Consider the following 17,668-nt stretch of genomic DNA (forward strand, 5'->3'; position numbering starts at 1 on the left):
GATACTTCATTATCCAGTGGTGTGGAAAACAGAGGTAAAGGGACAGCCTTGAAAAGGCTGCTTAGAGTGTAAAATCCAGAAATCACTGAACTTCCCATAAAACCACTGTGAGGTTGATGGTTCTGGCTACTCTGGAAAACAGTCCTGAGATGGGAACAAGCTAAAACCAACACAGATTACTTCAGCTTCAGTTCCTATTATTTATGTTCAGAAGACAGGAATAATTATGTTTCCTCTAAAGCCATGCTGTGAGAATTAAATAATGACTGGCCTTACCAAACCCCCACTGTTAAAACCAATGAGGAGTTTTAGGAATATGGAGGATGAGCTTTAATCACTCCTACATATCTGCATAACTTTGAGTGGATCAGCAATCCCCTTGAAATAACTGGTAATACTCGAGCACTTAAAACTAAGCACGTGTGTAATTGCTTAAAGAGTTGGAGTCAAGGTTTTAAAACTAGCTTAGATTTAGTCTTACATACTATAGATACATACTTATATCTTACAGAACTATAGATATCATGACAGTGGGTTATCACAGCTCAGTGGGGGTTTTGTGTGTTATTTCATCAATTTTGGCACACCAGAACAGGAGTTAATGCGAGTCTGGGCAACAGCAGACTTTTGTCTGGCTTTCTGAATTTTCATTCCCAGTCAGATTTTTGTTGTCCTATAGGTAGATGACATCTGTAGAATCAAATACACTTTTATAAAAATATTTTTCATTTGTACTAGAGAGTGAAAGTTTTCATAGTCATGACTTGGGACTTGATCCCCAGTTGTGAGAGAAAACACATACTATTGTACATTCACATTTCAGTGGAGAGGAAAACCATCATCAATTATGTGAGAGGTGTCTGAAAGCATGTGACTGTCTGCTTGCAAACGCAGAAAGAAGCCTCAAACACTTCCCACTCAAGGCCCCTCACGCCAATTTGCATGACGATTAAATAGCTTTTTAATTGCTGTTAAATTATGCCAGTTAAACCGTGATTTCATGCAAATATTAAGCTGTAATGACATGCAGTGAATCATTTACCAAGATTTAGAACTTGGAACAAAGAGAGACAATTCATTCTAATCCTCAGGTTCGGCTAAATTATGTGTCACTGGGCTTTTATGAATGTGGCCTGATTGCTTTGTTATCATTTATAAATTATACAAAGACTGTTTGACACGTTGGAAAAAGCTGGCAGCAATAACCCTCCTGCAGACATCTGTGTGCAAAGCACTCAGGGATTTCCTTACATTGGTTTTTAAGGAAAACAAGTGTATTGGTGAAAACAAGGGAGCCTTTCCTCACAGCAGAATTCTCGACTCTGGATTTTATGCAACAGAATAAAATACAGTTCAGATGGATGAGCATTAAAAAAACATGCAGCTCTCCTGCTTAGGTGGAACTCAGCCAGAGTGTGAGCAATGTCTTGTGCTTCATTTGCAGATTATAATGTAAGGAGTATTTCTACCCTCTCTGTGGAGGAGATCCACATCAGTGTCTCAGGGAGAACCAGGCCTGCTCTGAAGGCAACAGAGCTGACTTTATTCCCTTCCTCTGCAAAGGCAAAGTGAATGTTAGCTGGGTTTGGAAGGGGAGAGGAGCAAACCCAGCACTGCAGAAATCTAGTGAGGGTAATGCACTATTTTACACACTAATGAGTGATGACTGTCTGGAAAAAACCTGTTGCTTTTTAAGTGAAAACTATCCATGATTGGGCTCAAAGAAATTCGTGTTATTTGACTACTGAATTTACAGCAGAAGAGCAAAAATTAATCATTTCCTTAGGATATACTCAGAATGAGCACCTGGCTGTGCCCCTTGAGTTCATAACTGGTTTTTGACACACATACACACATGTGGTAAAGGTAAGCAGTGTCACTTGGTGTAGAACTACATTTTTCCTTTTCCAGAATCACTGACACTGCTCCTGTGAGACCTGCAGGAACTGGAAGGCAGTGACTGCAAACCAGCACTCCAAGTCTGAGTGTAATGATGGATTGCAAACCAGTGTATAAACATATATCTATTTACGTACAACAGTAGAGGCAGCAGAGGCAAAGATTTCAGGTATGTTGCTTGATTTTGCTGCTGAAATATCGTGTTGACTCTTAAGTGCAGAGGATACAGTTTGTGGCAGAGGCTACTGAACAGAGCACAGGTTTGCTGGGTTCAAGTTGTTTAAGCATGTCATGAGAAGAGACACATTCAGACTCAGACAACGAATACAAGCCTGCCTGACCTTGAAAAGGTGGATCCATTCACCCAATTACTTTCTAGTGGGAAATGTTAGACTTTCTGTACAGAGTAATCAGACAGGGGATTAGATATGATGCTGTTTGTTGCTCTCTGTGTATGCAGAGAGATCACTGATAGAGCACTTGCATATGGCAAAGAAATACAATAAGATGAAAGAGCAGCAGCAAGAGATTGATAAGAAGTGTCAGTCAAATGAAAAGAGCCTAGGAGAAAGGGATTAACAATATATACTAATGCAATTCTCACTCCTCTTATTGAAAACAGATTTGTAGGACAGTTCTTTGCACAGTGCACGCTCTTCTTGCACAAAATGCAGCTACAGGAAGTACAAATAGGAACAGCACAATTTTGGAAAAGGAGACACTATGTATCTTCACAGAATTGATCAAAGTGGGTTTGAAGCTCATCTTGTAAAAAGTGGATGCTGGAAGCTAAACTTAACTTCAGTCTCTTAAAATAAGGTTGGGGGGAGTTGTGGGTTTTTGTTTTGTTTTTGTTGTTGTTTGATTTTTTGTAGTTTTGTGGGGTTTTTTGTGTTTTTTTTTGTTTATTTGGTTGGGGTTTTTGTTTGGTTTGGTTTTGTTGGTTTGTTTGTTTTTGTAATGCTGCTCTGAAAGGTAGTGATGGAATCCTGATGCCACGTGTCAGTAATTTTTCCAAAGAGTTGTCTTTCAGAGATGAAAAACCAATGACTTACAAACAATATGGAACTTTATCTGCATAATGTATGAGTGACCCTGTCTTTCTAAGCATGAGAGCATCAGGAATGCCTGGGATGTGCTAGTTCTGTAAGTTTTTAATGGCCTGAGCGTGAGGCACTGACTTGAGTGGGATTATTTGTAATCACCATTTTTCCTGGGGGAAGTCTGGAAAACAATGCATATTCCCTCACATATTTTATGCAAAATTCCCTTCCATATGTTATGGAAATTTGTAGAGCTGTGTCCCTTGCTCTGGACTGAGCTGAGAGCAGGTTCTGGGGAGGTGGTTGGGGTGTCTGCCTGAGCCCTAAATCCCTCAGGGAGAGTGTGGGACTCACCTTTCCCCTCTGAAAACCCTTGTCTTGGATAAGACAATTCCCTGCTTAGTGCCTTCAGTCTGAGGAATGCAATTTTAATCACCATCACCCCGTTTAGTGGCTGGGCAATGTCTTGGTCTGTGTACTGACCTCAGGTTTGCAGAATTCCTGTGACTGTACCTCAGATCCACAGCACCTGGTGTATTCCCAGCTTTCCCAGCACAGGGACATTTGGAAAGACCATCCCGAGCACAGGGAGCAGTTCAGTTCTGTCAGCTCAGTTATTTTGTCAGTGCAAACATATTAAAATTATGGCTACACACTGGTGGTTTTTGCAACAGCACTTTGTGTTTATGATTTTACCTCTCAAAACTTTTTGTACTTAAAATTCTGTTCAAATACTTCAGTTGTTTAACACGCTATTGTTCTTATACTTTTCATTTGAATCTGAGGGGACAGCAGAGCATGTCATAGCAGTTTTTCTCTTTACATGACTCCAGTTTTTTTGAAAGTTTTTGTACTAGCATATTTTCAAGCATTTAAGATACCTACTGGTAGTTAAAACACCACATGGTTATCTGCATGGCAGCGGTTACCCTCCTTGTTTTACACCTCAGAATGACAAGTAAAAAAGTCATCAAACTGTGAAACATGGCTATTTTTAAGGTTCTCTAGACTAAGCAGAAATGTGCTGTTTGAATTTTGATTAAAAAAAAAAATCTCTTTTGGTTAACTTGAATGGAATTCTTCACAAAATGCACAAACTTGTCATTTATTACAACAAAAAATGAAATAATAAATGAGGCAGCAGGAGAGGAGAATTGCAGACACTGGTACTGATCAGACTTACTGGTACATGCCATGGTTGGTGGGTCCTTCTCAGCTCTGAAATAACCTTTCTCACACTGGCAGACAGAAGTTGCTTCTACGTGAGTCAAACTGTGTGGAGGACACTTGGAACACTTCACATTCCCAGCAAAAGCTTTATAGAACCCAGGCCTGCAAGCTGCAAAAGAAGAAAATGAATTTCGTTACTAGAAGCAAGTTTTGGTCATTTGTAACATTTGCTCCACGCAGTCATAATGCTCCTTCCTGCCTTGCCAATCTATATATATATACATATATATTTTATTTTGGTATATGGACTTAAAAACTTAAAATCTGTTCTTGTTATATGATGGGGAATCATTAAAAGAGACTGCTACACAATTTACAGACAGTCCTCACTGGTGCTTGAAATTGTACCCAGGCAACTTCACTAATACCACGAAATAAAAGAGCATTATCTGTTCCATGCGGTAACAAGAGAGAGTGAGATAACTTCTTATCTGACAGAACTATTTATATGCCTTCCCATTCAAGTAACAGACACTTGGAATACTTCATATATAATTTTCCCTCACAACACCTTGAGGGGACAGGGATGACATCCCTATACAGGGACAGCACGACCTCTAATCCCTTTTTTGCTGGCCTTTAAAACAGCAACAAGTCATTCAAATAAATCTTATCGTAAACCTGCTCGGTGTGCATTCTGAAATATTGTTTTTTAAAACCATCCTCAGACTTCATCACACACGTTTAAACAGAGATTTCTCTCTCTCTCCTGCCAGCTCCCACATCTACCCCTTGCCAGCACACATTGCAGTTCCTGCCTCCTTCTTCCCAACGTGAAAACAGAAGGGAAAGAGCAACTCCAACATGTAGAGATTGTTCAGGCTCCTTTTCCTTCTGACTCCTCCAGCAGTGCAATGGAAACCATTGCTGTAAATACAAAGATCCAGATGGCTTTTTCTCATTTTAACGTATTCAAGACTATTTTCTTTACGTGGCTAGAGGAACGAGGCACAGAAAAAATTTAAAATTGTGGTGTTTTCAGTAAGTACCCCAAAATATGCATTTGATGGATGCAGTGTCAGGTCATGTTAATGGAGTTATTAAAAAGTGTTAACTCATAGACAACATATACACTGATCAGTTTTTCTTCTGATTCCAAAGGCCTCTCTTGACATAAAGGAAGTTTCCCCTGTAGCTGAGTAAGGTGAGATGACACTGCAGAAGATAGCACTTGATTGCCTCTCACAACCCAAGAGCCAATTTTTGAAATGTCATTTGAAGAGCTTAATTTTGACCCAGCAATTTCAGCAGTTCTCCCAGGGTGTTGTTCTGACTTCGCTGAATAGACATTGGGGGGGAATCCTGCCCTGCTGTCACTGGCTTAAAAAAATAAAATAAAATTAAAAAGAAGTATTTCTGGTGTTAAAGATAAGAGGGGTGGGAACAGCAGGGATCTTCCCCTCGAATGTAGACTACTGGTCTGCTACAATTGTGATTACAGCGAGTGGTAATTTTGCTCTGATTGCAAAGACAGCAGGGTTGGGGCACTGAAGGAGGCAGCACTGCAGACCCAGGCTGTGGGCACTCACCCCTCTTTGGTTTGGCTGGAAGGAAGGAAGGGAGGGAGGAGGTAAAGCAGAAATAAAGGAATGGTGATAGGCTTGCTTGCTCCCCTCCTATTTTCTCATACCCAAATCTGCCCTGGTGAATATTTAATTCTTGCCCTTAATAACTTCCCTTCAGACATGATGTGGAATACAAAGAAGTTTGTGACTAAAGAGTCTGCAGTTCCAGGCTACAGTTTCAGTCAAAGCAAAATGAGTACTCTCTAAAATCCTTATCACTCCTAAAATTCACATCTGTCCCTTCTGAAACCTTTCTTCCTTTCTGTCCCCCCAGTGACATGTCCCTTGGGATCAACAGAAACAGCATTCTTTTTCTAGGGCAATATTCTCTCTAAATTTCGAGCAGTTCACTATTACAGAATAAAACTCAAGGCTAAGACTCATTTCCAATTTCAAAAAGCAAATGTTTTATTCTGAAATGGGTTTCTCTATTGTATTTAAAGCAGTTATGGTTTTGACATGGTGAGTCTCTTCAAAGAAAGCATAAATATACTTGCAGAGAAGGTGGGAGAAACCCTTGGATTAATAAATAGATAATTTTACTTCTTCTCAAGTCAACTCAAGTACACTTATCCTTTAAACCAAGTATGTACAACAAGTTCTGTGGCAGGGGGAGGCATCAGAGAAGCTTTTCAACAGAGGATTTCAAAGCTGTTGACAACCCACTCTCCATTCAAAGCCAGAATCACACAGTCAGGATTATTGGGTACCTGCAAATAAAAACCAGCCCTTCATGAAAAAGATTCACCTTTAGAGTCCTAAAGCCACAGTAAGGATTCAGATATGGCTCTATAAAGGGATTATCAATAGGGTTACTTACACACCTGATGATTTCCATTGTTTATTCTCCTGTGGCAGTTTCAGCAACACAAAATTACTCGGTGCACAAACTGCCTGATGGGCAAATGAGAAACTCAACACCTTTTAGTTATAAAGGGGTTGCATTTTTGTATTTGAAGAGGGAAAAATAACCACCTTTCCCATATAAAATTAACAAGTTAACAGTTTGTTCCACGTGCTTTTGTGTGCAGAAAGTTTAGTTTTGCATGGGTTGATAAATCAGTATTTTCAAGGCATTTCTCATAACGTTTTCTTCACCCAGCAAACAGTTTTGCATCTGCCATTTTCACAAATCCTTTGTGCACACCTTAGTGCAAACTAAAATTTAAACTATGAAAAAAGTTTCTAATGATGACTACTCTAAAACCTCTGAAGTTTGTTTTTATCTGTGTTACCACAGAGTATTTTTTCCTCCCTTCCAGATCCCAGCCAGGCATCTTATTTCCCCTCATGTTATCTACCACAAGTGACTTTGTGAGTTGCTAATTATAGGAGCTGTATGAAATTTGACTGTTGCAAAGCCTGGGGGAAGATAATATATTGTCTTAATGGCTTAGTAATTAGCAGGGTATCTGAATGAACAATTGGAAGACACTGAAGTTTTCTCCAATGACATACAAGAGATCATGCAGAGAAGAGCTGATAATTTAATTGGCCTCATCAAAGATAACACGTCCAGAAACGTGCCTTGCTGCAGCTTTGGCAGGATTTGACTAGGAGGTTTTCAAACTCTAGAACTTTTGTGATTAATTTTCCTTATTTCAAGTTTAATATCCGGCCTTTAGCTTTGTTTGCTCATTTCCCAGGAGTTTTTGAGGTGCCCAGTCCGGTAAATAAGTTGGCTGCTACAAAATGCAGCATTTCATTGTGAAAGAAAGAGGCTGATTCCAGTTTCCAGCTGTTTCACCCCAAAACTCACTACCACAGAGGCAGCTGAAGAGGAGGGAGTCCAAAGGAAATCCAGGAGCAATTTTAGGTATGTCTGACACTGCTGGGCCGTGTGTGGGAAGGCATTTCTCATGAAAATGGATTTTTTTTATAGCTTGCTAAGGACTCATCAATCATATTAAAGCAGAGAAGACTCTGTTGTCACTTACAATGAATGGCAACCATCAGCAGCCGTGGGAGAGGTGTTTTAATCTACCTGAATTGCATAATTTGTTATGCTTTTCCACCTCATATATTCTTTTAAAATTGCTTACTGGATCTCACTAATGCGCTATGAGACTGATACCTTTCATATTTGCTGTGTTCTGACAACAGATAATCATTTCAATTTTAAAGTCCTCTCACCCCTCTGATATCTGATCAATATATGAAAAGGACAATCTAATAAGGCCTGTTGTCTTCTAGCACTGTGCAGTTGTACACACTGTATTTGTCCCCTTATTTATTGATTTTTCCTGCAGGTGCATATTCTATATTGTTACCTTCTTTTAAAAACTGTCTTGACTAAGCACTCAAAAACCCCCCATCAACCCCAAAAAACCCATCCTACATACTTCCACATACTGACTAGAATTTCAAAATATGATTCTAAATGCATAGGTGCTACTAAAAGAAAGAGGTGGGAAATGTTTCCAATACTGATACAATAGTTTGCACTTAATTCTTAGAACGAGCTGAATTGTTTTTTCCCCAAAGTAACACACTAAATAAAATTTACTACCACAACAGGTAAATGGAAGGTTAAGAATGTTCCAGCATGAACGAATACAAAATTAGCAAAATTAAAAGCAGGTGAAAAGAGGTTCATTTGATTGGAAATATCAAGAAGTGAAACTACAGATGAAAACCACATTTAAAAAAAAAAAAAAGCTATTCTCAACACAGACTACAGTGCTGTACACAGAGGGTCTACAACCTTTTAAAATTAGCCCTTAAACATGTTTTATAAACTGTACTGATGAGTCAGAAGAGTCATTTTTCTAGAAAAGGTTGCTATATTGTAAGTTACTGTGATTTTGTGTGTCTTTGGTGCACCTTCCTAAAGATGGTGCATCTCTGACAGCCAGAGATGACTGCACACTTTCATTTTGTTAGGTCCTTTCATGTATGCCAGGGAAAAACCAACCCAGGCTGAAATGCAATCAGAAGCAGCTTTTGTGTCACTTAGATAAGTCTGGGAGAAATTAGTGATTATCTTCTGGCTAGTAAAGATGTGTCGGTGATTTAACACAAGATTTAATGTGGTTAAACACAACACAGAGAATCCTCCTTGGTTTTGGCATCTGTGTCAATGAAAAGGCTGCCCAGGTAAAAAGCAGATGCTAACAGACTGGGAAGGCTCCAGTTTCTGACTGCACAGAGTTAAGCCCTGCATTCCTGCCATCATCCCAAGGGATCAGCAATGAAAACCCCACAGGTGACTTCTGCAAACGTCGGCTCAGCCTTTTCAAGCAGGGCCACCAAATTTCACTGTTTCCCTCCATGGAATAAAAACCTGAGTCCCTAAATATAAATGTACTTCCTGCACATGGCCCTAAAGACCTCTTGTTAATTGGCAGAGGGGGTAAAGGCAGAATCCAGCCCCCAGTTTCTGTTGCTGGTATCTGCTGGCAGCTTCTGGCAGGGCCACTGACGCTGGAAGGTCTCACCTGGCACACTGTCTGAAGTGGGCTCTGTGAGGTACAAAACACCAGTGACAGCAAAAACAGGCACCTCTTACTGTCCATGGGATGAAAACACACTACATTATGTTTGTGGAATAGAACAAGAAGTCAAAATGTCCCACAGAACTGGATGGAAAAGGGGTACTTTGTCAGTGATGGAAGAAGAGAGACAAAAGCAACAGGATGCACCTCCTGGCAGAGGCAAGCGTTTTTCACTGATCTGTGCTGCTGACTGTGTCATGGGGATCCCTGAAGTCTGATAAATTGTTTGAGGTGGGAACTAGACAAACTCAGTGCACTGCTCCACACCCAAATTAGTCTTTATTTCTGATGGTATTTTATGGACAGACCCCACAGAAAATCCACAATTAGAGAGATTTCCGAAATGGTTACAGGAGATGGCATAAACAGTGTTTTCTACACTGCATAGTTTTTAAGGGAAGAGAGTGAACAAGAGAAATCAGCCAGGCTAATTAAGGCACACAATAGAAATGGTAATCAAGGAACGTGACAGCAGTGAAAACGAGGGGAAGTAATTTCCTGCAATACACTGGTGCTTGCTCCTGGGATCAGGAAGGTCTGCAGGAAATTAATGGAAAGAAAAGATCATGGCACTCCAAGCAGCCATCTCCAGTAATCACCTTTCACTGGAAAAGGAGAAATGTAACCCTAAGAACACTCCAGGACAATGCAGCACTGGAATAAATGGCAGAAGTTGCTACTTTAGTCTCAAAATCTGTCCACAGCAGCTGGACATTAATATTACACTTTATTTTAAAATATTAATAATCTTTTTCCATTTTTTCTTTCCTTTTTTTTTTTTTAAATAAATTATTGTTTCATTATTGTAAAGCTTTATTTTTCAGCAAATGCTTTCTTCATTCCTTCAGCAGTGTCCAGTAAAAAGTGACCTGGAGCAAGGGCAGTGCCCAGGAACATTCTGCTCCTCTGCAAATCCTGAAAATGGAACACTGGATAATCAGCTGCAGGAGTCAACACCTCAGCATCTCCACTGCAGGGTGCAGATATCTAGGGTGGATGAAATATTCCTCTACCCAGCTGTCCTTTCTTATTTGGAACTGGCAACACAAAGGACCAAAAAAGGAGGGGCACACTTCAGTGGCCAGGAAAGCTTGCTGGCACACCTCAGAGAAGTGCAGAGAACCCCTGAAACTCCAGCTAAACTTTCATTAAAGTTCTATTTAACCTGTTCAGTTCACTGCAAAAGTCCAAGCTGCGAGACCAAGGACATCCTATCATACCACACAGAGGGAGCAGTTTGGTTACCGTGGCTGGGAGCTATTCAGCATCTCAAATTATTTCCAGAAAGGGAAGCTGAAATAGTGATTAGGCTGCAGTTGTAGCTGGAAGGAGTTTTGGGGGGAAGGGATAAGGCAGGAGTGTGATAAGTCTCTCAACACTGTAGTGAATGCAGAAATAAGAAATATAATTTATTATAACTGCAGAAGGAACCTGTGCGTGCTGTAATTTCCCTGTATCATTCCAAGAGGAATTCGTGTCCCCCTTGAAAGGCCATGAAGGCTTCTCCTTTCCCAGAATCATTTATGCTCCCATGTACAGCTGCAGATTAACCCACCAGAAGGCACTCTGAACAGGCACTAGACCACACCAAATATTTCTTTCTGCAGGAGGAATGAGTGGCCTGCAGATATCAGATCCATTTTATGGCTAATTCCTGTTGCCCATTACCTAACTGTGAATCAGCAGTGTGACAACAGCAGCTCTGTGTTTCTGTGAGGGGGGGCCTGTTCCTCTCTGCCATGAACAGAGCATTGCTCTGCCACGCTGGAGCTGCCACAGGGGCTGAACAAATGGCCAAGGCCATTTAAGATATGGCCTCCTCTTTTCCTTCCTTTTCCCCCACCTTTTATCATAATAATTGTACAACTGTGGATCTCCCATTTCAGATGGCATGGTTAGCTTTGTTGCCTATAATGTTTGTTTGTATAATGTTTGTAAGGTTTTTTCCCCAGTATCATAAATACATTCAGCTAGTGGCCAGTATGGTGTTTATTTCCAAAAAGATTGTTTTTCCTACTGGAATGTTAAGAAAGGGCTCTTTTAGAGTAGTGATAACAGTTATAAAATCATCATCTCTTGATCAGAACATAAAAACTGAATGCTGCAAAATTACCTCCTCCTATTAAAGAGACTCCAAGTGCCTCCTACCAGATATATCTACAACATACAAAGTGCTTTCTTACCAGATATATGTACAACATATAAAGAGCTTTCTTACCAGATATATGTACAAAAGTTGCTGATCTATAGAGGGCAGTTTGTCAATCATATTATATCCTTTATCAAACGTTATTCTTCCTCTCTGTCCCTTCTACTGATGCCATAAACTCACATTTCTGTCTTACCCCCTCCCAGTTTTTCCCTCCATCTCTCTCCACAGTGTGTGGAACATTCCTGTTTTCAGCTCCACGTGTAGTTAAGTAGATAATCACAGATTTCTCTTTTTTTTGTGGAGAGGAACAGACCATTTGAATCTGCAGATGCACTTCCCTCTACCCGTAACAAATTAACCTGTTAGCCTGGGTTGATTAATTCCTATGACAGCAATTATTTAATCGATTTCACAGGTGGGTTTTTTTTTTGGCACCATTTTTTTCTGAAGCTGAGAGATTTTTAATTTTTGAAAAATGCCAAAGCTTGCAGCCTGCTGGTTGCTGCAATGACATTTTTTTGGGCTGGCATTATGTCAGGCTGATTCTCCGTGCAAGAATAGGAAGTCACCAGAACAATTCCAAAATAATCAATGGCACTTGGCTTCGTGCTTCCAAAGACACTGGAGGTGTCCCCTGAAAGCTAAAGCTCCCCCTGGCATGACTTACTGCTTTATTACAGCAGTGCAGAGCAGCTTCTCAGAGAAGGCACATCTTGAAGCAATGCAATATTCTTACAGGCACTTATTAACAATAAAAAGCTGAAGAGAAGTGCAGTCTCTATTTACAGGGATATAGTTTCTTGTTATGGCCTCACTATAACACTGTAGTTTTTAATGATTAAAGATCTCAATCTAAGATTTTTTAGGTTCACTGCTTTCACAAGGCCAACAGCTTTTATAACAGATCAGCTAAAGCTTTGCAACTCTGTTTATTTTTCTTCTCTGGGTAACTGTCTCTCTTACACTGTTATAATTAGCAAGAAATAATAGCAATGAGGATACAATCTAACCCACTTCAATAAATACCTCAAATAATCCAATATTTGGAAAGAGAATATTAGAATCATGCTTTCATTTTTAACTATGGTTGCCAATATTGCACATTCAGCTATAGAATTGTATGCGTGATTTATTTATTTATTATTTATTTGCATGTACTAGTCAGGAGTTTGGGCACACAGGCAAAATTACTGTAGTTCTGGGGAACATATAAATGCCCCAAAGCAGATGGGTAATTGTACAGGTGTGCAATTCCCGAGGCAAAAAACACTGCAGTGTTCTCACAAAATCAGGCATTTGGCCTTGGAAACAGAACCCTCTGAGATGTGTTTGCAGAAGAACTCACCAGCCTGATTCTCAAGCACACCAAGCGTGATTGGTGACTCCCAAACTAAACCCAGGTCTGATTTACCATCTTCAGTAATCATAACCTATTTCAAACCCATCTTTGTATTTCTACTCTACTGTACTAAAAGCAATATAATTTTATTCTATTCTACCATTATTGGAAGACACAGAGCAACACAATGTGGTATTTCCCAATAAAGTCAAACTCAGCCTCGATAATTCTGTGATTCTCTGATTCGTGTCAGCATGCTCAGTGTTCACATACTGATCACAAAGTGGCTGCTGATACATCCCATCATTCTAACAGAGCTCACCCACTTGCAGTTCATCCACGGTACTGTTCTAATTTACATATTTATACTGCAGTTATATTATAGTATCAATAACAAAGCATGTATTATTATAATACCACCATGATCTCTCCATCCATTTAAGCATGCAGTTACTGTCCATATCTAGCACAAGCAGATGATGTTTTAGACTAAAAGGTTGGGTAGGGTAGGCTGTGGTGTCTGCCTGTAAAACACGGGCAGATTTAACAATAGATTCTGCTCTCAGAAACTTCACTGCTCAGATTTCAACACAAAAGGTCCTTATTTTTGTGTTATCAGATATCACTGTCCACCTTTCAGAAAATTAGTCCTTAATTACAGCCAATGCCTTGTCCTATCAGTGAATGACAGGTAAGCAAACAACGCAAAACTGTTTTGTTAGAAACAGTAATTAAAAACAAACAAACAAACTACCATGCTTTAATTGTTTATGTTTGTATAAACCAAAAAGTATATTTTGAAATGAATAGTAATATTATATGCAATGGCAGAGCGCAGTGCACACAGAGTAGACAGGTGAGTAATAACAGTAAAATGAAAATCAACTTTTGTTCCATCAGTCTTTGTCAGCTCAGTGACACACTGGAATGGCCTGTACAGGGGGTGCACAGCTTTCTGCTTTATTATTCCTGGGTTTATATGTATAAAAAAATTAAATCCAGGGAAGTCAGCAGAAAAATTGCTCATTCACAGTAGAGTGATCTGTACTGGGGGTGCCTGCATTTCTGCTTTGCTGTTCATATATATATATATATATATATCTATATACACACACAAAAATATAACATTAAATGTAAGTCAGCAGAAAAAATTGCCCAGTAGTCTTGACCAAGACATTATTGAGTTTTTTATTATTTCATAACAAAACACTGCCAACTTCCCCAAATCCATCACCACTGCAGCAATTGGATTCACGTGAATTCCCATACATAGACAACGCCCTGGTAAACCAAAGGAAAGCTCTGAGTACTGTCTGAAATATTCCTTATATTTCCTTATATATATTCCTTTGATGATGCAAATCCCATCCCACTTTAATACAGCAGAAATCACGAAGGTGCCCTTTGGCAGGAGAGGGTTTCCAATTTGTGTTTCACCCAGGTAGTTCTGTGGGATGGATCTCCAATCCTCGTGTCTGGAATGTTTCACAGGAGTGATGACGAGTATCAGAGTTAAGTATTTCTACTGAACACGCTGATATTTAACAGCAATCTCACAGAGATGAACCGTGAATTCAATATGAATTCTTGAATAACCAAGGGGGTGTGAAAAATGCTCTTTCCAATAAGACTTCTGGTATTGACAGAGAGAATTGAGCTTAAGAACACAGGTGACTACTGCTATAAAAACACATCAATTCTGCATAAAACCTGAGCGCTTCCCAGGCTTGCTGAAGAAGTACCAGAGAGGCTTATTTCTGGTTTTCAGCTATCCTGGATGAACACTCCAGCATCAAGTGCTTTCCAAAGGAAGAAAATATAATTATCCCCATCCTCAAAAAAACCCAACCAAAACCTCAAACTTAGAGAGGTCAGTGGGGTTTATTGAAGCTCTCCTAGCAGAGACAAGGTCACCCAGCTAATTATCCTGGGGCAAGGCCCTCACAGTCACAGGCCAGGTAGGGCTGCAGCTATTTCAGGGAGGAGCCAAACACTTTCATTCTGAAAGCATAACCTTTACATTTTTTAATAGGTGGATGTGTTGCTGGTAACTTTTCAGGGCAACCAAGCATTTCTACAAACTGGCAACAAATTTTATATATATATAACTTTAAATATTTAACAGATGATCAGAGGTGTGTAATCATGCCCCAAAGAAAAATAAATTCAAAGTTAGGATTACAAAGTCTACAAAAATGACAACCACTGATGCTGCCTCCCCATTTCTCAACAGGCTGTGAAATCAGTTCCAGCAAAGTTTAACTCCATTTCAGCTTTCAGAACTAATTAACAAGCGTGCAGTACAGCTGGGTTTTGAGTTCACAAATAACTGTGTGGCCACACGACAGAAAGCAAGAGTCACTCACTGAGCGGTGGACTCCGGTCGTGTCTCAGCCTTACAGCAGTTACCAGTACATTTATTTCACGCCTGGGGGTGGCAGATTGCTTGTCTGTGGTCAATTTTCACCTTTTTCCCCCGCTTACACTCACGTTTATCATACTGTGAACAAAATGAGTGGAGACAAAGGTCAGGCTCTGCAGTTCTGACAGCAAATGAGGCACTGCTGCCACCTTTCAGGATTCTGAACTGTAAAACTCAGTAATCTGCATTTAGCAAAATAATAACAATGGACTGCACCATTTGGGGTAATTTTTTTATATTATACACTTCTTACTTAATAGAATTATTTTTTAATAGGAAGCTGGAGAGAGACAAACAGCTAGCTCTGTTAAACTCAGCTACAATAACATGGCTACACTTGCCATCTACATTTTCCTTACTGCATAAAATCTAATATCTGCATGTTTAGTTTTGGAAAAATAGATAAGTATTTGTCACCCTTTTGACAGGGCATTTAGAGAGTATTTTAGTTATAACTTAGTTATTTTAATTTCACTGTACAGTCATTGTTAACTGTCATTACGATCACCTATTCTGTTTTCCTGCATAATAGATTATTTTGGTTCTGCTTCACAATTTCCAGATCTATTTCAAACATCATGTATTTTACAGTGACAATATGCAATAATATTGCTTAAATACAGAACTGGAAGCAACCTCTGTTCAGTGGTGCGTGAAGCATCAGCCCTCCTAATGCTTCTAATATCTCCTTCATTATCGCAATTAAGCCTTTAAAATTTAATTCCTAATGTTACAGCTGCTCCTTTATGGACTCCTCTCTACTGTCAAACTGAAGTACAGGCAATCTTAACGGAGTCCGTGGAATAATCAGATCTGAATCAACTACGAGACCCTTAATCTGAACTGGCAAGAGGTGTGAGGAGATGAAAACCCTCCTTTCCCTATAATCTAATCAAAGCTTGCCACATCAGCCTGCAGGCTGCCACGTCGGCACTTCCACTGCAGGGCTGAGCAGGGGGTTGAGCAAAAATTAATTGTAAACGTTATTGTAAATCCCAAAGGTTCATCCTGGCCACACTGGAAGGCCACCTGAGCGATATTTGTGTTCTCTCCTGCGCTCTCCCTGGTGTTGCTGGCACTGCTTTCAGCAGCCCAGCCCTGCAGGCTGAAGCCAGAGCTGTGTTTTCCCGAGGGGGCAGTTGAAAATGGGAGTTTCATGTTTTCATGAGATGCCCACAGGAACTCAGAAATCAAAACCACTTCAAACCACTCATCTGGTCAAAGTCAAAGCCAGGAGGAACTTTAAACTCAATTCGTAATCAGGAAAGAAAAAGGTAACTCCACTTTTCAAAAACAGACAAAAAGAAGGAGCTCTCTTCACACAATAAACAACAGTTTGCCCAGAGTTCTAAAAACACTCCTAAAACTAAAAGATGAAGAGATACTCTTTTTTTTTTTGGTGTTAAATCTCCACAATGCAAGATTCTAGCAAGAACAATGCCCAAGGCAGGGCTGTCTGTCATCTTTCAGTGACTACCAACAGTATCTATCATCTGTCTCTCATCTTCTGGATAAAACATACAGAGGCAAAGGTGAGGTGTATGATACACAGTGGAGTAAGAAAGCAGCTGGAATGACTGGAATTTATGCATAACCTGCCAGACAAGCTGTTGCAACTGATGGTTATGCATTTTAGCACAGCCTGCTGCTGGCACGTTGTTTAAATTAAAAATATGACGCCCAAGACACTGAGGGAGAGCTAACAACCAGTTTCAAAGGAGTGGGCTCTTGCTTCCTAATTAGGATTTGGACTAATTTTTTGATAAGCTAGGGCTGGGTCTTGTTTTATTAAGTATTGTGTTTTGTGCAATCTATCCTTTATTACTAATACCAAACAACTCACTGCCAGAGCAAGTGATTTTAGCTGAACTGCCAAATTGCCCTTCTCCTGGGCAGGCCTTTCCTGCACTAACCAGACACGTGGAATGAAACCAGTGCTGCCAGCAGACAGCACCCTCCTGCCACGGGCAGGGCAAAGCTGGGCACCCTCAGCTTCAGTGTTAGCAGTGCAGTGGCCAGGATTTAACATGCTATAAAAAACTGACCATCAGTTCATCAGATGTGATGTGCCATGGCTCACCCTCACCCCTCTCAGCCCACTGAAACAATTCAGAGGACGTGGAGCTCTTTTTCTCTCTCCTGCTTTGCCACATTAGGTTCAAGCAAAGCACACGAAAATAGAACTGACCTGAACAAATGACTGGGGGTTTCTCTTGGGCTTCAAAGGCAAGGAAGTGTTACAGGAGAAACGCAGCCTTTTCCTGACTGCAGGCTGACTTCACCCAGAATAGAGAGAAACGGAATTTGTTAGTACTTCTAACTGGAGCAAAACACCTGGCAGCTGCCAGCATTTCCTTTGTATGAGACAGTTTACTGGGCCACTCTGTGTGCATTAAAATGCCCAGCTGTCGAGTGGCAGGAGGGCTGTTCAGAGGGGGAGGCACTATATATCAAACAGTGAGTATAAATAATAATAAATATAGAATAATACATTCACCCTAACCCTTAACAAACCCCCAACCTT

The 17,668-nt window shown here is 40.2% G+C and overlaps 1 protein-coding gene across 1 annotated transcript in view; it reads right to left on the bottom strand.

The window, feature by feature from the left end:
- The window catches only part of EPHA6 (EPH receptor A6), a 356,637-nt gene that overhangs the window by 174,119 nt on the left and 164,850 nt on the right, over positions 1 to 17,668 (bottom strand). The window contains 1 exon segment of the mRNA XM_050333635.1: positions 4,126 to 4,281. Within this exon segment, the coding sequence (XP_050189592.1) occupies positions 4,126 to 4,281 (156 nt within the window).

The sequence above is a fragment of the Myiozetetes cayanensis genome, unplaced genomic scaffold (genome assembly GCF_022539395.1).
Source record: "Myiozetetes cayanensis isolate MyiCay16 unplaced genomic scaffold, myiCay2020 scf5-8, whole genome shotgun sequence".
NCBI lineage: Eukaryota > Metazoa > Chordata > Aves > Passeriformes > Tyrannidae > Myiozetetes > Myiozetetes cayanensis.